The sequence below is a fragment of the Coffea eugenioides genome, chromosome 11, assembly GCF_003713205.1.
Source record: "Coffea eugenioides isolate CCC68of chromosome 11, Ceug_1.0, whole genome shotgun sequence".
NCBI classification, from domain to species: Eukaryota; Viridiplantae; Streptophyta; class Magnoliopsida; order Gentianales; family Rubiaceae; genus Coffea; species Coffea eugenioides.
This window is the reverse complement of record NC_040045.1, coordinates 1,036,821-1,060,819: the sequence shown is the minus strand read 5'-3', so window position 1 is coordinate 1,060,819 and position 23,999 is coordinate 1,036,821. Positions and strand designations below refer to the sequence as shown.

Genomic DNA, 23,999 nt, shown 5'->3' with positions numbered 1-23,999 from the left:
GCAGGGATATCTCCACCAACCAAATCATATCATGTCACATGTCTATTGGATAAATATCTAAATATTTATTTCTTATTAAAGGGATAATATTTAGAGCTATTTAATCTAAGTATATTTTTTATATACTGCAATAGCTTGGCCAGTCAAACGGCGCCACGTCACGTGTCCCCACAAGTTTGGCCAATCGATGAATTACTTATCTCTTTATTAATAAATATAAAATGAAGAGATAATATTTAACTAGCACAGTTCTAATATGACTGCACGTCTTGCAAGACAAGTAAAAGTGATACACAAGTCTTCAGCCTCTACCTTTTGCTACAGCTATAAATAGGGGTTTCTCTACTAAGTCAGACACACACACAGAGACACACATCAGGAGGCATCTCATACACTCAAGTGGTAAAGTTCTAAGCTACGAAGGTCTGGGTCTTCAAGCTCTTCAAGTCTTCCATATATCAAGGCTTGAGCCTCCAAATATTTTCAAGTCCTCCAAATCTGCCATATCAAGATTTGAAGGAATCGTTGATAGATCCAAGAGCAAGCTGCAAAATCCTTGGATTGGCGTTCGAAGAGAAGAATCGAGGAAAACTCTTCACAAGTTCGAGAAAATCCCAGAGATTGTACTCACATATTTTTCTTAGATTTATATATCACATATTTGTCGTGTATATTTCTTGTTTCTGCAGACTTGAAATTTTACCGCGTACACAGACTACTGAGTTTTTGTTTTGATCTAATATCAGCCTGCAATTGGCAGAAGAATAAACGGGTTAGAAAAGTCCAACAGTGGCAAAAGAATAATTTAACAGAAAATTTCTTAAGTTGACCAAATGAAAGACGACTCAGCTTTACTCTTAAGCAACTCCAGAGGAAGCTCACTTTATTTTATCCAATATGCACAAAACTCTTTCCTACCACTAGCTTGAAACCTGATGATACAATAAATGGTAATCACTCCAGCAAAAAGAAGGCTATGAGCATAATCTTCTTGCTGAATCTTTTGCATAGCCGGATTTCTCAGTAGAACATAAAAAAAATAAAATAAAGCACTCCCACCTGGTAATTAGCAAAATAGATCGACTAGGTATAATATAAGGCGAGTGCTATGGCGGGTCCGTCCCTAAGATTCTATACAAATTTCATAGTGGTCATAAACTTTAAAGCAGAACATTTCAGGCTAAAGTTTTATACATGTATACGTTTTGGTCCTACATGAAATCAACGTGTTCATCTTCAATGAAAACCAGCACTAAGCCCATGAATACGAGCACAAATAAAAACTCAATCCTTGTTTTCGTCCAAAGTCAAATTCTGCGACCTGGAAATGTCAACCAATAAACAATGTGCTGATACGTTGCCCAAACTCCAGAGTCAAATTCTGCAACCTGAAAACGTCTCTCCCAAACTATTTATGTTGATTATAAGTCCTCGTTTGGCCACTCTGTATCCATTTACTTTTTGCTTTTAATTTTTTTTTCTAGTAGGAGAGGGGTGGGAATTAAGAAGTGGGAAGGGGAAAAGGGAATTGGAACCCAGGACAGCCAAGTCTTGAGGCTTCAACCTTAGCCACTGGGCCAAGGCATCCTCTACTCCGTATCTATTTACTTTTTGAAAAGAGAAAGTATATGACTTTCACACGGAGAATAACATATATTTTATGGACGATGCTGCGATAGACTTGTAAATCTTTATGGTTGATTGATTAATTAAAACAATTACGACCGAATGTAATACATTAAAACTATAAGGCCTTCTTGACAATCTACCAAATAAGACCTGTTGTCAGGTTTTTTAACTAGAGATGAATAAAATATGCCTTTGGAGTAGGCATCATATTGACAAAACCCTGGTTCAAGGAACTATAAACAGTTTCTTTACTTTTGTTAGCATAACTTATTTCAGATTTGGCTTTGAATTATAAAAGAGGGCTTCAACAAATAAAAATAGAAACCTTTGTGAATCCAATGGATACACGCTAGTGCTAAATGTATCCAACAGTTTTTGGTAAAAAGTAAGAAAGAACACTAAAGGTATTTGTTCAACAATCTCCATCTGGAAAACAAACAAAATTACCAGGAATGATTGTTAACATAGGCCAACCACAAAGCCTCATAGCATGTGGATGAGTGTTCAAGATTTCAGACTCTCCAAAATACAAATTTGATTGACCATGAGAAAGTATGTGAAATATAAAAAGAACAAATTTCAGCAGTTTGCTAGGTGCCAGTCGCAAAGATAGCTGAAAATTCAATGGTAAATTATCCATAAAACATCTCCAAGTGAGTACCTCAAAATGTTTCTTCAATGAATTCACAAGAGATAAATTTGCAATCTGTCACATCTACACTATGCATATTCACCAAGCCAAAAAACGAACTACCACATAACTTTTACCTGCCGGATGGGTTCTGGGATGCGGAATCTGCAAGTCATCTTTACAACTTTAATGGCAGTAGCAAGCGATACACGGTGACCAACTGAAACAAAAATGGGTTTCAATAAGCCTTGGGTTGATCTCATTGCCTGCAATCCAGTTAGCCAAGACTGTTACTTTGAATGACACAGATCAATGCAGCAGTTGTACATTTTATTACATAAAGCATACTTCAGGACTTTTAAAAACAATATTCCGAGTCTTGAACAAGCTGTAAGAAGAATAAAGCATAATAGGACTTAGGAAGTCTAAAAACAATGAACAGTAAGCATATCAAGTCAGGGAAATATTATAAAGATCACTAAGGTGTGAACAAGTAGCGAAAACTAAATTTCAGATAGCCATAACAACATTCAGCAGTCCTTTTGCCACTTACTTGACAAAGGAATTCCATTGAGGACATATACATCCAACATGGTTTATGACGAAAAATTCTTCATTTTGTTGTAAACAAGCAGTGTTAATGTACACTAATTTGCCCGGTCGCCATGATTTTCCAGAAAATTCCATTCCCCCTAACCTCCATTGAATTTTCAGAAATAGGAGGAATTATTTTATCTGATTCCTTTCACATGTTAAAACTGCCTACATCTGAAAACAAATTAGACAACATAGTGATCGGTTTCTCTCAACCGACTATCTAAACAAAGCTAGCTGAAATTTAGTTGATAAGGAATAAACTGTTGTTTTCAGGAACTTTACAAGCTACAAACCAAACAGTGTTAAGACTGTTAGTATCTTTGAAGTCGAGGGATAAGAATAAAGAGTAGGAGTAGTGTATATAGTAGTGCATCACATACATCATACAAATAAGCAATTAGATCTCTTACCATTCCAAAAGTTCTCCCAGAGTCCCCGATTAGAGTAAAGACATCTCTAGATGAGTTTTCTTTGACTTCAAGGAGTTGTCTGACTTTTGCAAGGGTTAGACCATCAACATGATGTAACTGACATGTTTTATACCAGAAAGTTTATAATGTTAGAAGCATTACGCATATATGAAAAGGGAATCATCAAGTAAGATTATTGAATTTCAAACAATTAAAATAAGTTTATAATCATCTCCTGCACCAGAAGGAAGAATCTAGACTTCCAAGTTGATCCAAGAATGTAATATATAATAACTCTTATAGGAGTAAGCAAACGGACAAAATGCATTTAATATCCTGTCCAGCACAGGGAAATACTGCACAAGAATAGAAATAATGCAACCAATGGGAAGTAGGGCAAGTCATTGCTTTTGACAACATAGTATGGGACTTACCTTAATGAATGTACAATAGACTCAAATGTGGTAAGGTCAAATTGACCATGTATGCTACCTGCTTTTTTTTAATACTAAAATCTGATCTTGGAAAGTGTGATGATTCCGTGATAAATAACTTTCCCAGTTTATTCAATCAATAAGCCATTTTATTACTGGTTTTACCTCGTATCTTTAAGGTAAAACCAACAACTTATGATCCCAATCTCAACCATCATTTCACAATTGAAAAGCAATGAAATTCCTTTATCTTTCTAAAGGTCCATCAAATTGGGTTTTCTTCATCCTTGAAGTACAAATGAAAGAGGAGCGTGAATGGTTAATCTTAAAACACGGATAATTTCAAAGACAACATTAGCATCTGTTTTAAACTGAAAGTAATATAAAACTCCAGGTTTTGAAATTCAATAGTTTTCAAGAAGATACGAGGTAAGCATTTTTACTTGGCAAATGAAAGTAGAGATTAAAAAAGATGAATGGTGATAAAGTTATCGCTGCAGATTAAAGAAAGAAAAATGTTGAAAATCTAGAATATCTTTTTCTATGTATATCCCATGATTTCTGCTATATCCCATGATTTCTGCTCTATTTTAGGATAGAATAATTTACTCCTAATGTATTTTAGGATAGAATAAATTAGCTCCTAATTTTTAGGAAATTACAGATTTTATGGAATTGACAAAAGTCAAATTCCATTTGTATAAATGTTGTACAGAGTCTAGAACAAAAGATATGACAGAACAATTCAGTTTTCCTTTTTGTTCATGGTATCAGAGTTTTTGCTCTTGGGACCTCTTCTTGTCAGCCTTCATTGCTGAGTGCTTTCCTCTCTTCAAGTCTTTATTGCCAAGTGCAATTTCCAGCCTTCATTGCTGATATTTTTTAGGCCTTCATTGCCAATTTTTCTTTGAAACCTCCAACATGTCTGAAACTGAAACATCAGAAATCCACTCCAATACCAAATCAGAAGAGACCTCAAATATTCCACAAACAGGGGATTTGCAGAGTATCCAGGCAGCCTACAGGCTCAACGGGAAAAACTATTTGAAGTGGTCACAATTTGTTCAAACATTTCTCAAAGGAAAGGGCAAAATCAGCCACTTGCTTGGAACTGGACCGAAAAAGGGAGATCCTAAATTCGCTGCTTGGGATGAAGAGGATTCTATGGTCATGTCATGGCTGTGGAACTCCATGTTACCTGAAATAAGCGATACTTGCATGTTCCTATCAACAGCTCAAGATATATGGACTACTATTCGACAGACCTATTCAAAGGCAGGAGATGCTGCCCTAATCTATGAGATCAAAACAAAGATCTCAGCCACTAAACAGGGCAACCTTTCTGTTACTCAATATGCCAACCTTCTGCAAAATCTATGGCAGGAACTGGACCAATATCGGTGTGTTCAGATGTTCTGTAGTGAAGATGCAGCCACCTTGAAAAACTTTATCGAAAAGGATAGAGTTTATGACTTCCTTGCAGGTCTGAATGTGGAATTTGATCAGGTCAGAGTCCAGATATTGGGGAAGGAAAGATTATCATCTCTGAATGAGACAATATCATTGGTTCGAGCTGAAGAGAATAGGCGAGAAGTCATGTTAGAGCCTAAAACATTAGAAGGCTCGGCAATGATTTCTACAAAGTCAAATAAAGACACAATTTGGTGCACGTACTGCAAAAAATCACGCCATACGCGAGATGATTGCTTCAAACTCCATGGGAAGGAACAAGTCCTTAGTCGTAAAGGAGGATTCAAAGGGGGAAAAGCCCACTTAACTGCTGGAGAAGACCAAACACAAGAAAAATCCAACCAGACTGGTATGGGAGAATTCAAGAAAGAAGAAATCGAAAAGCTAAGAAACCTCCTAAATTCCCTTGAAAAGTCCTCTAGTACGTGTTCATTGGCTCAATCAGGTAAGTACCTTAACTCTTATGCTTTAAGTGCCTCAAGCATGTCTTCTCTAGGCTCTTGGGTCATCGACTCAGGAGCTACTGACCATATGACTCACAGCCCAATCAGATTTAGAACATACAACCCATGTCCTGGAAATAGAAAAATTACTGTTGCGGATGGATCTCCTATAACTGTTGCAGGCCAAGGGACAGTAAATCTATCAAATTCTTTGTCCCTAAATAATGTGTTGCATGTCCCAAAATTGTCCTCCAATCTCATATCCATCCATCAAATTACCAAAGATCTGAACTGTAGAGTAATTTTTTATACTACTCACTGTGTTTTTCAGGATTTGGTTACGGGGAGGACGATTGGACTTGCTAAGGTGAATGACGGGCTTTATTACCTTGAGGAGATGAGTGGCAACAAGAAGAACAAAAATCAGTTATCCCTCACCTGCTCCTCAAATAATAAATCTGAAATTTGGCTTCATCATTTCCGTCTTGGTCATCCATCTTTTATTCTACTTAAAAGCATGTTTCCTTCACTTTTCAAGAATGAAGATGTTAGTAGTTTCCATTGTGATACATGTGAAATTGCTAAACATCATAGACTATCATTTCCATTGAGTAATACAAGATCTACTAGACCTTTCTCTTTGATACATACTGATATTTGGGGGCCTTGTAGAATTTCTAGTATTTCTGGAGCAAAATGGTTTGTCACATTTATTGATGATTGTACTAGAACTACTTGGTTATTTCTTATGAAAGAAAAATCAGAAGTAAGCAGTATTTTTCCAATGTTTCATAAAATGATTTGTACACAATTTGGAAGTTTGATTAAAAGAGTAAGATCTGATAATGCAAGAGACTATTTTAATCAAATTCTCTCATCTTTTTTCCAAAAAGAGGGTATAATACACGAGTCATCTTGTGTAGATACACCCCAACAAAATGGGATTGCTGAACGAAAAAATAGACATTTACTCAATGTGACTCGAGCAATTTTGTTTCAACATAAAGTTCCAAAAACTTTTTGGGGGGAGGCTGTTTTAACTGCTGCACACTTGATAAATAGAGTACCTTCAAAAGTACTAAATAATCAAAGTCCCATTGCTGCTCTTTCTGGTTTTTACCCTGATTTTAATGTCTCTTGTACATTGTCACCAAAAGTGTTTGGTTGCGTTGCTTTTGTACATGTTCATGCACACCAAAGAGGGAAACTTGATCCAAAAGCTTTAAAATGTATTTTTGTGGGATACTCAAACACAAAGAAAGGATATAAGTGTTATCATCCTCCTTCAAAAAAATTTTTTACCTCCATGGATGTCACATTTGTTGAAAATGAACCTTACTCTCAAAGTAACAATCCTCATCCCCAAGGGGAGAGTTCTTGGGAAGATAAGGAATTTCTCCTTGATCTTCAAAGTCCTACACTAAACTTAAAGTCTTTCAAGCCGGACCATACACCAAATTCTAAAGGAGAACATACTAGCAGTGAACTTGAACCTGAATTTGAAGTTGAACATGCCAGTAAAGAAATTGAACCTGATCTTGGAGTTGAGGGAAAATCTGGTTTAAATCCAACTACACCACTCAAGGTCTACTCAAGGAAGAAAGTTCATATTTCTGAACCTGTGCAAATCCAAGAATCTGAACCACAATCAGGTACTCTGAAAATTCTGTTCCTTTGTGTGTTCAATTTGACTCTGCTCCTTGTGAATTTAATGATTTAGACCTGCCTATTGCTGTTCGAAAAGGAACACGAGAATGCACTAAGCATCCAATCTTAAATTTCGTGTCTTTCCATAGACTCTCTCCACAACATAAAACTTTCCTTACCACCATCAACTCTATTTCAATTCCACAAACACTACAAGAGGCACTTAGAAATAAGAACTGGTTACATGCTATGAAAGAGGAGATGAATGCCCTAGAGAGAAATAAGACTTGGAAAATTGTAAACCTACCCAAAGGAAAGAAAACAGTGGGGTGTAAATGGGTGTTTACTTTGAAATATAGAGCTGATGGTTCATTAGAAAGGCATAAAGCTCGGTTGGTCGCAAAAGGATATACACAGACATATGGGATAGATTACCAAGAGACCTTTGCACCCGTTGCAAAAATGAATACTGTGCGTGTTCTTTTGTCTTTAGCCGCTAACTTTGGTTGGTGTTTACAGCAATTTGATGTGAAGAATGCATTCTTACATGGGGATTTAGAAGAAGAGGTGTACATGGAACCTCCACCGGGTTTCAATGAAATGTTTTTTGAAAAGAAAGTGTGCAGGTTAAAGAAAGCTTTATATGGATTAAAACAATCGCCAAGGGCTTGGTTCGGAAGATTTACTAAAGTGATGTTAGCAATGCAATACAAACAAAGTCAAGGAGATCATACTTTGTTCATAAAACATTCAAAAGGAGGTGTTACAGCTCTACTTGTATATGTAGATGACATCATCATCACCGGGAATGATCCAATTGAAAGAGAAACACTCAAAAAGTGCTTAGCAAAGGAGTTTGAAATTAAAGAACTAGGGAGGCTGAAGTATTTTTTAGGCATTGAGGTGGCATACTCAAGAAAAGGCATCTTTGTTTCCCAACAAAAGTATGTCTTAGACTTGCTTAAAGAAACAGGCAATCTTGGATGCAAGGCAGCAAGCACATCCATTGAGCCTAACTTGAGATTGAATGAAGAGAAGGATGATAGCACAGTAGATAAGGGAAGATATCAGCGGTTGGTTGGGAAACTGATATACTTGTCCCATACAAGGCCGGACATAGCATTTGCTGTAAGTGTAGTAAGCCAATTTATGCATGATCCAAGAGAGAAACACTTGCAGGCTGTCAATAGAATTCTATCCTACCTCAAAGGGACACTGGGTAGAGGAATTTTGTTCAAGAAAAATGAAGGATTGCTCATAGAGGCATATACTGATGCTGATTATGCAGGTTCTGTTGTAGATCGTAGATCAACTTCAGGATATTGTACATTTCTTGGTGGGAACCTAGTGACATGGAGGAGTAAGAAGCAATCGGTTGTTGCAAGATCAAGTGCTGAAGCAGAGTTTAGAGCTATGGCTCATGGAGTTTGTGAATTGCTATGGCTCAAAATAATACTTGATGATCTTAAAATCAAGAGTGAAGGACCTATGAAACTCTATTGCGACAACAAGTCTGCCATCAACATTGCACACAATCCAGTGCAACATGATCGCACAAAGCACATCGAAGTTGATAGACATTTTATTAAAGAAAAGCTGGACAGTGGCATGATTTGCACTCCATATGTAGCATCAAATAATCAATTGGCAGATGTCTTAACTAAGGGAATGCCAACTTCCAACTTTGAAGACATTACATGCAAGATGGGAATGGAAAATATCTATTCACCATCTTGAGGGGGAGTGTTGAAAATCTAGAATATCTTTTTCTATGTATATCCCATGATTTCTGCTCTATTTTAGGATAGAATAATTTACTCCTAATGTATTTTAGGATAGAATAAATTAGCTCCTAATTTTTAGGAAATTACAGATTTCATGGAATTGACAAAAGTCAAATTCCATTTGTATAAATGTTGTACAGAGTCTAGAACAAAAGATATGACAGAACAATTCAGTTTTCCTTTTTGTTCAAAAATCACAGGTTGATACTAATGTCACACCTACTCGAAAACATAGAATTGGTCGAGATAAGGTAAGAGGTTTTGATAGTGTACAATAGGGATTCCAGAAGCAGTAAAGGATTTGGTGAAATGAGAAATTACAAGATTTGACATAACCTAACCATGCTCACCTCTACTCCCTCTGCCCTGTCGCTATTATCATGGTTTTTTGCTTTTTTGGCTCAAACAAGCTTACATGAATAGCACATTTTCAATGGTTATGTAGCATAAAAATGGTATAAATTCACAAATGATACTGTACATGGTTCTGCGAACTAACACCCTGTTGTAAATAGATGAAATTTCATAAGTTTGACCACATTTTACAAAGAACAACAAAAGCATGAGACTAGCAGATAATAAATTAGAATAAAAGGGCAAAACAAATGAGAGAAAAAGTCACAATAGGGCTTCAACCAAAATACACAAGGAGATATGAGCATGAAATAAAAACCAACATTTTTTCCTATCCCAACTGTAGGAAGATCAGCCAGAACTCCAAGATGACAAGCCAATCCAAAGCCTACAAAACTTTCACAGTTTAGAGCTTTCTCCTGAGAGCAACCAATATTAACAACATTTTGAGAATAAACAGAGTATTGTTTCCTGTTGAGACTAGTAAGCAGCAAATCAGACCAACCAATAACTAAATGTAAGACCTAGAAACAGCATCATATGGTTTTGCATATGGGGGAATTCATGTACTGGCCAAGGAAGTGTTGGAACTAAAGGCCCTTACAGATTATCTAAACAATCCCACAAACACTGGCAAATCAGAACGACATGTGTATTACTCCACGAACACAAATATATTTTTAGGACATGTATCAGGTTTCAGCAACTTCAACTTATTCAAAATCTACAGTGTCAGAATAATCTTTTATTGAAACTGGCTTAGCGATTGTAAATACAACATTTTATCAAGCAAAGTATGTCGTACTTTTCAACATTAGTTAGAAAAAAATCTACCGGATTTTTTAGAAGAATAGGCTCTGACATTTGTTCTCATACTGATCCCCTAATACCTTGCTTTTTTCTCAGCACGCACTGGTCACACACAAAAATACCTCTTGCAGTAAGTGTTACAAAAGACAAGGATTTAGTAGAGAATGGACAGACCTATCTAGAACAACTAATGTTGATACTCCAAAACTGCTGTTATCTTTCTAAAAGCACTCATTTTCTGGTTTTCCTTTTTTAAAAAGAAAATATCTATTAAAAAAAAAAAGAAAATATATCTATCTCCTTTATGACTACAAGTACGTGCAAGTGCAACCTTCCAACAAAAAGCTCACTGTCCTTGTCTCTAGAATGCAAATCTTTAGCACAAATATATTGTCAAATATGTACAAACAACAGGGAATGCCAAATGGCTAGTCATCCCAAAATTGTTTCTTGAGATGTTATACCATCATCGGAACAGCTTCAGTATTAGTTTATCAAGTAATTTAAACATTCAGAAACCATTGTCTTCCCGGGCATTTAGTTGGTTACTGAATCCATCCTCTTAACACCCCGAAAGGTTATAAAAAATACTGCTTGCAACAAATTCTCTATATCTCAAGATTACATTCTCAGCAAAACAATGAATATAGTTTGTGTGTTAGCACCAAAAGCAAACCGCCTGCAACTTTTTGAACATTTTTCACTAGCGGACAACGGATACTTCATGACCTGCAATTCAATATATGACTTTAAAACATTTTATATGACCTACAAGTCAATATTATATTTCAAAGGTATGAGAACCTCCAGAGGACTTTGAAAGAAGACAATGCTTCCCAAAGGGATGCCTACCTACCGCAAATACCAATCAGCTTAAGCATCATTACTATCATCAAGACTGCAGCACACTGTTCTCACTGGCTTGTTTACTAAATCTCAACCAAAGTTATGAGAACCTCTACAGGAGTCTGAAAGAGGATAATGTTTCCAAAGCCATGCCTACCTACCGCAAATATAAATGACTTAAGCTTCAATACTAGCATAAAGACTGCAGCACATTACTCTCACTGACTTGCTTGTTTACTAATCTCAAACGTTTGCCGCTGGTTTCCCTCTCAAGACTATTAAGGAAGAACCTTTTTATGCCAAAAGAGATAAATGTTACTTTAGCATTCTCTTGCAGCTTTGGATACTTCACCGATAAGGTAAAACCATGTTGTAATGAATCATGTCATATAACATTCTATTAGCTTCTTGTCAATAGTAATATAACAAGAACAACAATTTTCAGCTATCCAAGATGAATATAAGTGCTTTCACTGTCAAATTTTTTCCTTCTCAAATCTGTTCTTGGTAGCATACAATATATTATTCTGTACCTACTCACCTTAATTTTAAAGTTTGTGATGCTTTCATACCCATAAACGAAACTTAAATCCTCTTTCCCTTGCTCTTACTATCTTAATCTTCCAATGCTCAAAAGGATTCCAAGTACATGATCTATCTCTAATGGCACTATGGTGTGGAGTAGACATACTGAGTATTGACAACTGTTAAAAGTTTTTAGTAGGATGTATATTAGTTGCTAGATTTGCAGCAAGGAAAAAGTAATTCATATTTCAGCTGTCAAAACCAGAGGGTGCAGGAAGCAGTTAACGTGTAGAAAGTCAAACTGATCGAAATGTATGATGAAACTTCGAGACATGATAAAGTTTGAAAGTAATAGCTTCCAATAATTAACTCTTTTTTTCTAGATTTTTTTTTCCTTGTGTAGAAGAAAACGCGGTCATGCTAATGCAGGTTGGATGATGAATACTCACTAAACTCATGGCAATAAAGAGCCCATCCCTAATGATTTCAACAAGCGTAAGCACAATTATGTCAATTTCAAGCCCATAAGAAAATTGTGAAACATGACATTACAAGTATAGGATCCAAGTCTATTAGAATAAGCAACTTAACAAAATAATTTAGGCACTAATCTTTGATAGGATATCCATAACAAATACACACTCTAATACCACTTATTAGTGGAAAGAAGGAAGACTTGCCTCGAGGATGAAGAATTCCATTGCCATCAACCATCAATAACTGTTGGAATAAGATATTTATTAAGAAACACAGTGTTGAATAGCCAATCTTGAATAACAAGAAAAAGTTGAAAGATTCCATGGCTGGTTATGTAAATTGATGATTATCTATTTCACAAAATAAGCATGCACTCTATTGGAATTCTTAAGTGCCAAAACAACACACGCTGAATCACACCTTCTCATGTTTCTTATGGTACTATGCTATATTTATGGTACTAGTACCCATTCTTGGAATTACGGCACTGGAAGAAGTTGAATGGTCACAATAAGGAGCAAGAATGGGTTCTATCCTGCACATGCCGATTCAATGATTCAGATGGACTTCACATTCTATCTCCATTTCCTTTTTGCCTGACATTCAAGACAAAAAAAATACAGCCAAACAATTTGAGAAGATAACCATTACTTGGGGGTAGAATGGATGTGCAGACTTCTTCATTTTCTCCAGAAGCTCTAGAAGTACAGGAGCCTAAAATTCATCAAAAAAAGAATAAACTCATAATTTAGGAGAAACAATAAAAAAATTAAAAAGCCATTAGAGATGCAAATAAAGATGAAAAGAGAACACCCCCAACAGCTTTACAACGGGTAATAGCTTTGTATTGCCCCCTCTCTCTTCCCCCCGCCCCCCCCAAAAAAAAAACCCCCCAACAAAAAAAAAAAAAACCAAGTTCATATATTAGAAATACTTAAAATTTACATAATATTAGTAGTATGATCTAATAAATAAGAATTAATCTTTTCTACACTGCAATATATACACTATAGCATTGAATAAATGACAGCTATAAAAAATTTGTATTTGAAATTCAATTTGCACATATGTCATGAATCTAACGGTGATAGTGTATACATTGACAGTGTGTATAAGATTTACTCAATAAATAAGGCTGAATTAGTAAAGAAGGAAAAATTTTGAAAATTTTATTCCAAAGATTTTTATCCCTTATATTTTTTAATGAAATCCACATTATATACAAGATAAGTTTTACAACAGTAACTCAAATTATAGTAACTCAAATTGCACTCCTTCCACAATGAAATCCACATTATGTACAGATTACAGTAACTCAAATTGCACTCCTTCCACAATTATACCTATAAGAAAAAGGAAACTCAGACAACTGGAGCAATGTGTAATCTCAAAGCTAATGCACTAATTAAACTTCAGCAACAAAAAAAATAATGGGCATAATCATATTATTAACATTCAGGACCTCTCTGAAGGCAAGGAAGCCAGGAACATAAGGAACATCAAGCTTAACAAGAGACGAATCTTCATAGACAACATTAAGATTGTTGAGGACATCCAACACCACAAGAGTACCACATGCCGTTGAAGGATCGTCTTTTGCGAAGCTCAAATCAACTCCACCCACATGTCTCAGTATCTCTTCTTCTTCTTCTTTCTTTGTGGGAAGGCGTAGCTTCCAGTAGAAATCATCATCTGTGATCAGTTTTTTCTTGAGCGAATCTTGAATTCTACATCAGATTCGACAAAAACCAGAATGAAACATCACACAATTGGCCCAGAAAATTGTCAGATTTGATAGCTCGAAATCATATAGTAGCACATACTCCAGCCATTCGTCACGGAGTTGGGCTGAAGAATGGGTTTCTGAACAAGGGTTCTCTTCCATGACAAACAAGATTGGGAGTTGGTAGAAAAGAAAAGAAAACAAAAGAAAGCCTGGGTGAGAAGAGAAAAGAATTGGGAGTTCAGGATAAAAAAGAAAACAAACGAAAGGAAAGTTTGGGCGAGAAGAGAAAGGAAGGGATGAGAAAACATGCAACTTTCTTTCAATATGTTGTCTTGGGAACTTAGAATAATAAAAGAAAAAAAAAAGATTTTCTTTTCCGTCAATTACAATTAATTCTCTTAAAGTATAATTCATTTTTTACTTTACTCTCTAATCTTTAATTTTTATCACTTAAACCCTTAGAAGACAGAATTACCTTTACATTATTTTGAATTTTCATTTATTTTCCCCTTTTTTCCCCTTCTTTACTTCCTTTTCTCTTTCTTCTTTCCTCTCTCTTCCATTCTTCTTAGCAAAAAACTTCATCTAAGCAGAAAATCTTATTTAGAGATTGTAATTGGGTTTACGGGTGAAACTTTGGAAGGCACCAACAGCTGATTTCGATCTTTTGTAAGATGTCATGTGTTGCAAATTCCAATGAGTTTGTTTGGATAAGAGTTTATTTGGATGATTTATTTGAGATATTTACTGTAGCACTTTTTTGTGATGTGATGTATGTGAGATAAAAAGGTGATTGAGAAGATAAAAAGGTGATTGGGATTTGTGAAAACAAATTTTGCAAACCAAATTATCTTTGTCCAAACAAACTCATGAATGATTATTAATCATGTCACAAATTTATCTTCTGATGTTTTTCTGAGAATAAAATAAGAAACTATGTTGGGAAAGGAAAACGCAAAAGAATTGAAATGTAAAAAAAATGGTATCTTGGGGAATGGATTTGAATATTTTGCGATCATTTGAAGAGAAATAGATCTCAGCAATTCCTCTTTTTTAGCTTTAATCACTGAAATAAGTTTCTTGTGAGAAGGAAGAAGTAAGGAAAGAAGAAAGAGACAAAGAAAATAGAGGGAGAAAAGGAAAGAAAAAAATACAAAAGGGAGAAAAAATAAAAAAAAAGAAATTAGAATAATGGAGGGATGATTTTGTCCAATAGGAATAAAGTAAGACAAAAAAAAAAGGTTAAGAGATAAAGTAAAAAATAGGGTATACCTTAAGAGGATTAATTGTGATTAACCATTTTCTTTCATTTGGGTTTCATTTGGGACTTGAGAGAAGTGCAGAAACGGTTGTCTAAATTGTTACTTTTACAAGTGTGCCTTATATTAAAAAGGTCTTCTAAAGTAGGTAATTGCAGCAAAACTGAAAGCTTTAGCTTTAAAACTTTAAACATCTTTAAGTCAAAGGAAATTTAGCTGGTCAAGAGCTTATTAATTTACTCCATTTAAAGTATAATCTTAAGTATATAAAAGCCTCATAGCATGAATGAACAATAAGGAACAGTAACCTATGACCGGTTATATTGTGATTTGCTGTATGATGGAGGATAATTTCATCTTTTGGCTATGAATAGGAGTGGGCTTATTGGGAAATAGCTGTTGACCAAGTGAATCTTGTAGGCTCGTGATGGTTAATACATTTGTGAGGTGCTTTTTTTTTTTTTTTTTTTGTTGAAGGAGGGGTGCTAATTGTTAATACATTTTCTAAGCTTATTTGGCTCAAGAGGAGCCTTTGGATCTTGGCTAAAGGCGCTTGTACCGACAACATCATTTGAGTGGGCGGTTGGCTTTTCTGCCACCAATATCTAAAGGAATAATTTCAAAAACCTCCCTTGAGGTTTCATGAAATATCACTAACTTCCCCTCTTGTTTTCAAAATCTCTCTTACAATTCCTCAAGTGATTGTGGGGTCACATGTTGCGCTATCAAAAGGGGTGAATTGTCAACAATTACCTCGTTTCTGTTAGCAATTATTCGGCTGCTAAAAAGCAAAAAAAGACAAAAAATAAAAGAAAGCATGTAATAGCCTAAAACTTGGGAAACAATTGGCGCCTTCCTTACTCTTCTTCCATACTAATGAAGGCACGAAATGCACTAACAAGACTTCCAAAGGCGCGCAAATGAAGGGACAATGAAATACTACTTACAAAAGGACTAATATTTGAAGCTTGTAGAACTAGCTGAAGCTGTTTTCCTCTCTTCTGTTTCACTCAAAAAACAATACAAGGCTGGATATTGCATAGGAGGAGAAATTTACAACTTGAGTTTGTGGAATTTCCTTTGGAGTGAAGGCATCATTCTCAAAACTAAGCTTCACAAGAGGTAAAAATCTTGAGCTGGTGCTTTATATGATCAATAAGTAATAGGAGATGATCCAGGTTTTATGATTAAAGTAGATTCATAAAGCTCTGTTTTTCTTGATGATCTAGGAAGCCATTGTTGGTTGTGAGATTTTCTTGATGATCAGGCCATAATAGTTCTATTTGTCTTATCTTTTTGTTTTTTGTTGGACTTCATGACCAAGTTTACAATCTAACCAGAGCCTTTGTTGGTCTTGTTTTATTAAGTATTATTGATGTTGGCTGCTGACTAACGTGTGCTTTGATGATAGATGCCTGATCTTTATTTTAATTTGATCAACAATTTAATGACTATTTAGTTTTTTGAAGCTGTAATACATAAGTATGGAGTAGGCTTGTAGATAAAAGCTGCAATACAAATGAAAAGTTAGTAAAGTTGCTTCTTCATGCTTGGTGTTGAAAAGGTTTTGTTTGTAACTTGAGTTTTACTTTGAATAAGTATGCATCTGGTATACTATCTGCAATGTTTCAAAATGTGATCCTTATAGCAGCTAATTGAAACTTTTGTTGGCAACACACTGATATGTAGGAGCACCTAATAAAGGAGCTCCTTCATCTCAACACAAGAGGTCAATCAGCTTCAGGTGCTCTAAGTGTTTGAATAAGTATGCATCTGGTATACTATCTGCAATGTTTCAAAATGTGATCCTTACAGCAGCTGATTGAAACTTTTGTTGGCAACACACTGATATGTAGGAGCACCTAATAAAGGAGCTCCTTTATCTCAACACAAGAGGTCAATCAGCTTCAGGTGCTCTAAGTGTGGTGCATTTGAACATAATAGAAGAACTTGTCAAGGAGCTCCTGTTGCTGAAAAAAGATATAGCTCCACTTCTGCTAATCAGGTTGCAAGAGGAAGACTAGGAAGAGGCATTGCCAATACAAGATTAGCAGGATCGATTCTATGGGTAAAAATTCAATTTCAGATTCTACTGTCTTTATGTGTATTTACTACCTTACAAATGATTTTGTTTGGGTCATGATTTGCCAGGATCATGCACAAGAAAATGTACCTGTGGTTGTATCAAGTCAAGGCAATAATGGAAGCACTCAAAATCAAGCTATTGGAACTAATGTTCAAGTTAATCAATCTGCTAGCACTAGTACTAATACCAGCAAGGTATATGATATCAGAAATTAGTTTCATGACAACCATGTACTATTTTTTAGTCATGACCAATTAACTTATAGCTTTTGTATTGTGGTATCAGAAAGGAGGACCATTTGCTAGAGTTGGAACTGCTGTTGCTAACAATAATAAGACACAAAGACCAAATGAAGCTGTTAATCCACAACAAACCCCAACTGTGATAGCCCCACCTTCCCCTAAGGCGAACCAAAGAGGTTAGCGGACTGCCTGCCCAGCTCTCGCCAGGACTAACGGTGCAGTTAAACATGATCTGAAACGTTCCGGGAAAATAAAAGCGCGCTCAAACAAGTCAAAATCGCAAAATAGCCTAACAAAAATCAAAACCGTCGATGAATAGTGGGTGCCATGTCATATAACTCGGAAAACATTTCCAAACCAAATAGGACACATAAAAAGGGTTAAATAGTGTTATACACATACGTTCGTAATTTACAAAACAAAAGAAATATAATTAGATCAAAATACATTAGGGTTTTTCCAACTATCGAGGAGCTTTACAAAATATATTAAAACTAGCTCAACTCGTGCTTCAAAACATCATAGTCCCCAAAAGTGGTTCCCTGTAAGGAAAACAAAATTTAATGGAGTGAGCTTATGCCCAGTGAGATACTTTCACTCAAGCAAGGAAGTTCAATTATGCATGGAGTCGATCAATCCCAAATCATTCAAGAAGAAAGCTAAATAAAGTCACATATCAATAACAATGGTAAAAGGATACGGACGGCTCTCAAGAGCCCCTTTCCTCGCTCGCCATACTTGATCGTATCTCATTGACCCTCCGTCAATGTACAAAGTATAACCAAACGTAGACTCCACTTTACTTCCATTCCTTCCACCCAACATACCCCTATCGGGCCCGAACTCCAAACAGTGAAAAATTGGTAATACTCGAGTATACCAGAATCGAGAGTCTCATACTACAAGATTCCATATAACAGTCCCCATGGCTTGTCAATTTTCACGACCAAGCCCTTGCCGGCTCGATTCAAATGACCACCAATGGGGTTGAGCTCAGTGTTAACAGTAATTACCGTTGGATACTCGTCCAAACGACACCAATTCCAATATATTCATATACCATTCAAGTAACACAGTAAACAGTCATATGTAAGACATAAAGGGTGAGGGTGATCAAGTACACCCTCGCTTGAACCAATTTCAAGTGTAACAAAGCCACATAGTAACAAGCAAGTGAGTGGTACACTCACCAAGCAAGCAAATGAAATTTCATACACTTCCGTCCAAAGAGCGTCTTGAATCACCGTTACGCCCTAAAACATTGAAACAAGCACAATGAGACTCGAATACGAGTCATAAACCGAATCCACATACTACCAAAAATAAGGCTCCATTAGAATGTATAAGTACCAAAGTAAGCTAGGGAAAGTCCGGAAATGAAAGTTAAGCCCTAAAACCCAAAAATAGTTTTGACGTCGTTTAGCGTATTTGACACAGCCGGCGCTACGATTATCGGATGGATGTGTAATTTATACCCTTCGAAGCTAAGATAAAGGGATACAACTTTGATGAAGGCTACTCAGTCCAGTTTACAATGTATCTAGGTCAAATTTACCAAAACAACCCCAGAGTTTCTAGTTCGAAGTTTACTGTGAAATTCAATTAGCAGTCCTGATTCATTCAATCATATCTCAGCACGTACGACTCCAATTCAAGTGATTCCAAAGCCATCTGAAAGCTAAGATACCAGGCTATATTTCTGAAGAAGACATTGACAACCAAATCAGTAGTATTCCCGGTCAAACTAACCAATTACAGAAGCGGATTATCAGTTTCGGACAGAAACAGGGAAGCAGGGGTATTTCAGTCTTTTAACATGCTACGTTGCTCCGATTGGGCTGAAATTTTGTAGGAAACTATAAAAAATCAATATATACAACTTTCATGTTTTATACCTAAGGCTAATTCGGCCTCTAACTAGGAGAAACAGTACCAGGAAGAATGGGGTTAATTGAAACCCTAATTCCGAAATTTCCTTTCAAAGCGGAAATTTTTCGCAAATAGCCACAATTTACGCACTATAGCTTCATTCTAAACCATTCCCAACCATCATCCATGGAAAACCAATACCAAACATATAAAAACAGAAAAAATCGTGGATAAATATAAAATTCACCAATTTCTACCAAAAGTCAAGAAATAACACCTCAAACCATCTCTTTAACTCACATAAGCCACTAATTACACATTATTGAGAAGAAAAGAGAGGTTCCTTAACTACTCACCTTACCAACTCAAGAAAGGAAGCACTTAGTACCTTGGTCTCCCAAACCACTTCACAACCAACCTTAATACCACTAAACTAAGAGGTTTTATGGAGGAAATCCAAGTTTAATCGGTTGAACTTGAGGATTGAGCAAGATTAGAAGAAAGAAAGTTGGGAGTTTTCTCTTCTTTTCCCCTTGAAGATAGCCGGCCAAGAAGCTTGCAAATGAGGATGATTTTTGGGTAATTTTTTATTTAATTGGTAAAGTAGTGAATAGTGGTCAAAGTCAAGAATTAACCACCAAGTGACACTTGTCACTACCATTAATGCATAACTATCCTTTTGTCTCTCCAACTCTCATCCATTGGGTATCCTCTAATTATCTCTTAACACCTGCTAAAATAAACCCGGTATCCAACACTTAACCTAACTAGCCGAACTTTCCGCATTAATGGGTCCCACGTCCGGTATATGCTCTTAATTTCTCAAAAACTAACCGATACTAGAAAAATCATTTAAAAAATATATTTACTCAAAAAAAATTATCTAGAAAATTTTCCTAATAAAGAAAATGCAGAAAAGCATGCAATTAAATAGAATAAAACCTAGAAAATAAGAAAATTTACGGGGTCTCACACCAACAGTCATTGCATCTGCAATTGCTCCAAATCATGGCGCATCTCAAGTTGAAAGAAATGTTAGCATATCCACTTCTGCAACTATGGGATCTCACAATGATAGTAGCATCATCAGTATGCTGTTCTAATTATGCAAAACTAGTTCTTTTGCAAGGTGAAAAGAGAATGTACTCCAAATGGCTTTTTGTGTGTTGTAGTAGAACTGACTTTGTACAGTTCTTAATATTGCAATCCTCACCATGTACATAACTATTTCTAGATGTTGTTTTGAATTCATATGGATTGCTATATACTTTTGCTAAATACAAATGCATAGCTTATGCCATGTACTTATATGCATTCCCACCATCTGTGAACTGCTCTCAGGTCCTGTTTTTGTTTGCTTGGGAATTGCAATTTAGGCAATGTCACTGTATCTATTACTGCTATTGACATTATTAGAATCCCCATGACTCATTAGTATTGTGTATTTTCATGTTTTAAGCCATCTATAATGGTAGGTTGAATCTAGAATTCTTAGCTTTCTTTAGTCTTGTATGCTCTGCTGTTTTCCAACGAGTTTGGCAGTGAAGTAGTGTTCTACTTAAGGATGGTGACCTGTGTTCTTAACTTATGCCTGTTCAAGTACCATCATTTTCCTCCTCTTAATCCTCTTTGCTTTGGCTTAAAACCTACATACATGTGAAGATCAAAGTGTTATCAAGTATCTTGAGCAAAAGATGTCACAATCACCCTAAACTTACATCTCAAACTCTCCCTCTCTCTCTCTCGGCCAACCAAAGAAGAATTGGCAGCAACTTTTCCCCAATTTTCTCTATTTAAACCTCCAACTTTCAACCCTATTTCCATAGCAAATAAACTATCGATCAAAGCTAACATGTCATGAGGTGTATGGCACATATTCTTGGCAAAGGAATCCATCAAAATTTCACCTAGATAACCTCTGAATTAGGCTATATATTTTATGCACCAAAGCCGGAAATTTGCTACATCACTTGAAAAAAAAACATGAAATCTTCCATAAAAGTCCTTCCTTTAACTTCTATAACATCATACATCAAATAAACTCAAAGATAAGGCAAGTAAGATAGATTTCCTAGCAAAATTTACCTCCTTACCTCCAAAACCTAGAATGGAAAGCAAAGCAAGATATGTTCAAAGGTTCCCTCCTCCAAGAACTCCCTTCTAGCTTGACTCAAAGATTGATGGAGTAGATTAGGTTTTCTCCCTTGTTTGCTCACTAATTAGACAAGAAATCAAGGCTCGAATTTTTGTTTTTCTCTCCTCTTTTTCTCCCTAAAATTCAGCCAAGCTAAAGAAAGAAGAAGAAGAAATGGTGTTGAAATAATAGTTTGGTTTGTGATAAGTATGAACCTTAGTCTTGTTCAAGGTTGATTAGCTGAGTGACAAATGGCAACCATCCAACTCAAGTCTATCTAATTGTCTCTAATGCACCCAAATATCTATTTCTTCTCCAATTAACTCTTAACACCTCTTGGCACATAATCTCTTTTGCACAAAACTCCTTCTTACCCACCAAATTTATTACACTCACCTTACTAGTTGGTCACATTAGCATAATGCACCATGAAACTCAACATGCAACAAGTTGAAACAGTAGGATACAAAAATCATTACTCAACCTTTAAATCAACCATGAATTCAAGGCAAATAGGTTAAAATAAAAGATATGAAAATAAATTTTTGGGTCCTCACAATTTGCAGCTGTAAAATGGAGATGCGAGCAACAATTTTTGACCTTTTCTCTTCTATAATGATGAGCTTTAGCTTGGAGCCAAAATTTTGACTATTTGGAGTTATGTTTGTGAGAGCTCGAAAATTTTCACGTCTTATTTAAAATTTAGCGCATGTTACATTTCCTTTTATTATTGACTGACTTACATGTTCATTGCCTCTTTTAATAAACAAATGAATCGATACATCTCAAGGAAAAATTGTATCACTTATACCATAAAACATTAGTATTAGTTAGGATTTGTTGTGGTGGTAGAAACAAAAAAAAACCACATCAAATAAGCATGCTTGACAAGTGTCTTAACACTTGTCCCTTGCGTGCATTGCTCCTGCCCATTTAAAAGAGTCTTCAAAGCCTCAATCACCAAACCACAACAAACATCAGCCTTAATCCCTCAAGGTGGCCGAGAGATAGAGAGGAATAAAACCAGAATCTTACCTTTTCCTTTGCTGCCAAGAACCAAGAGAAAACACAAAAGAACCAACCGTGGCCCTTCCTTTTCTTCAACCTTGAGCTTCAACCAAGAACAAGAAAAGTACAACTCATCTTGGCCAAGTGAACCAGTTGAGAAAAGGCAAGAATTTATAGCCCAAAAACCATGAAGAACAAAAGGTAAAATTGCTAAGTTTTCCTTCATTCTTCTCCTACTTTAGGTTAATTATGTTTTAGATTGAATTAGCATCTACAAGAAAGGAGTTTGATTGAGGAAGAGTTTATCAAAGTTGAAAAAATGTTGCTTGAGCTGCTGGATGATACCCAATGATGTTATGCTGCAAACTCCTGGTTGTTTCTCCTAGAAACCTGTTAGATTATGTTTGCATGTAGTTTTTTAACTTGAAACAAAGCTTGACAAGACTAGATTATAAAGAAACTTTTGCTGGAATTCTTGATATGATTGCCGATGGAGGAAGCTGGAAATTTTCAATTTTCTTGCCAAATGTTTTGTTGAACCTAGTTTAAACATATTTTATGCTCCACCTATTGCCTTAATCTAGCCATGCACGAGTTGTTTACTGAATTAAAGACAAGAAAAGATTAACTTTTGGAAGAAACATCAAAGCTGGAATTTTCTGGACTAGTGTTGCATGACACCTGAGAGAATAAAGCTGCAATTTTTTATTCTTTTCTTCAAAAATTTTGCTGCATTTTGTCTATAATTACTCTATATACCTCCTATCCCTTTCTTCATTACATGCATGTAGTGTTTTGCTTGAATCCAAGTGAGATAAGTGTTGGTTTTTGAAGGAACCTTGCTGAAATGTTTGTTTATGATTGATACTTGAGGGCTATTAGAGTAAAGCTAAGAGTTTGTAGCTTTAACTCCAAAATTTTGTTGGTTTTTGTCAAGAATTCACTTCATATACTATTTACTTCTTTTATCTAAACATGCATGTGGTAATTGTTGAGTCAAAAGCAAGAAAAGACTGATTTTGAAGGAAACAATAAAGCTAGAAATTTTGTTTGAACCGTGGAGATTAAGCTCCATTTCTTCCAATTTTTTTCCGAAAATTTGTTGATTTTTATCGAGAATTCATTTTCTATGTCATTTACTTCGTTTATTCTGACATGCATGAAGTATATAGATTAAAGTAAGAAACCTGTGATTTTTGGAAGAACTTGAGCTAAAAAGTTTTATTGGTTGAAGAACTTGAAACTCATGATTTTTGTTACATTTTGATGGAGAAATTTAACATGCATGAGAAGGATTAGACTTCATTTCATTAGTTTATAGTGTTGCATGTTAAGTTTTGAGCCAGAGGGGAGGAATTTTATTGAAAAGAAAGCTAAACTTTGCTGGAAAATGTCTAGGTTAAACCAAGACCATGAAGTTGAATTTCCTGGCTTTAAATTTCCAATTTTAACAAGTTTTATATGGGAATTTTGCTGTACATACATTTTGTTTCCTTTGTTTTGAGCTACATATTGAAATATACTTGATTTGAGGCGAAATTTAGCTTAAGTATAAAACTTAATCAAAACTAGAAATAGTGGCCTAAGTTATTTGAATATTATTAATAAAGAAATAGAC

At 35.6% G+C, this 23,999-nt stretch overlaps 1 protein-coding gene across 1 annotated transcript; it reads right to left on the bottom strand.

Moving 5' to 3' along the window:
* Positions 1 to 250: 250 nt before the first annotated feature.
* Positions 251 to 14,058, bottom strand: LOC113753890 (endonuclease V). Its single transcript, XM_027298163.1, has 8 exons — positions 13,881 to 14,058; positions 13,520 to 13,784; positions 12,709 to 12,771; positions 12,261 to 12,300; positions 9,723 to 9,787; positions 3,268 to 3,384; positions 2,398 to 2,526; positions 251 to 747 (listed from the first exon to the last, which is right to left on the bottom strand). The coding sequence occupies exons 1-8, from the start codon at positions 13,940 to 13,942 to the stop codon at positions 700 to 702; spliced, it is 789 nt and encodes a 262-aa protein (XP_027153964.1). The 5' UTR covers positions 13,943 to 14,058; the 3' UTR covers positions 251 to 699.
* Positions 14,059 to 23,999: the final 9,941 nt, after the last annotated feature.

Excerpts from the sequence above, each read along its gene's own strand:
- LOC113753890 (XM_027298163.1), bottom strand. The coding sequence starts at position 13,942 with ATGGAAGAGAACCCTTGTTCAGAAACCCATTCTTCAGCCCAACTCCGT. Across the intron at positions 12,772-13,519 it reads GCTTCCTTGCCTTCAGAGAG|GCTCCTGTACTTCTAGAGCT; the intron begins GTCCTGAATGTT and ends GATGAATTTTAG. Across the intron at positions 748-2,397 it reads TCCCAGAACCCATCCGGCAG|GCTGATATTAGATCAAAACA; the intron begins GTAAAAGTTATG and ends TGCCAATTGCAG.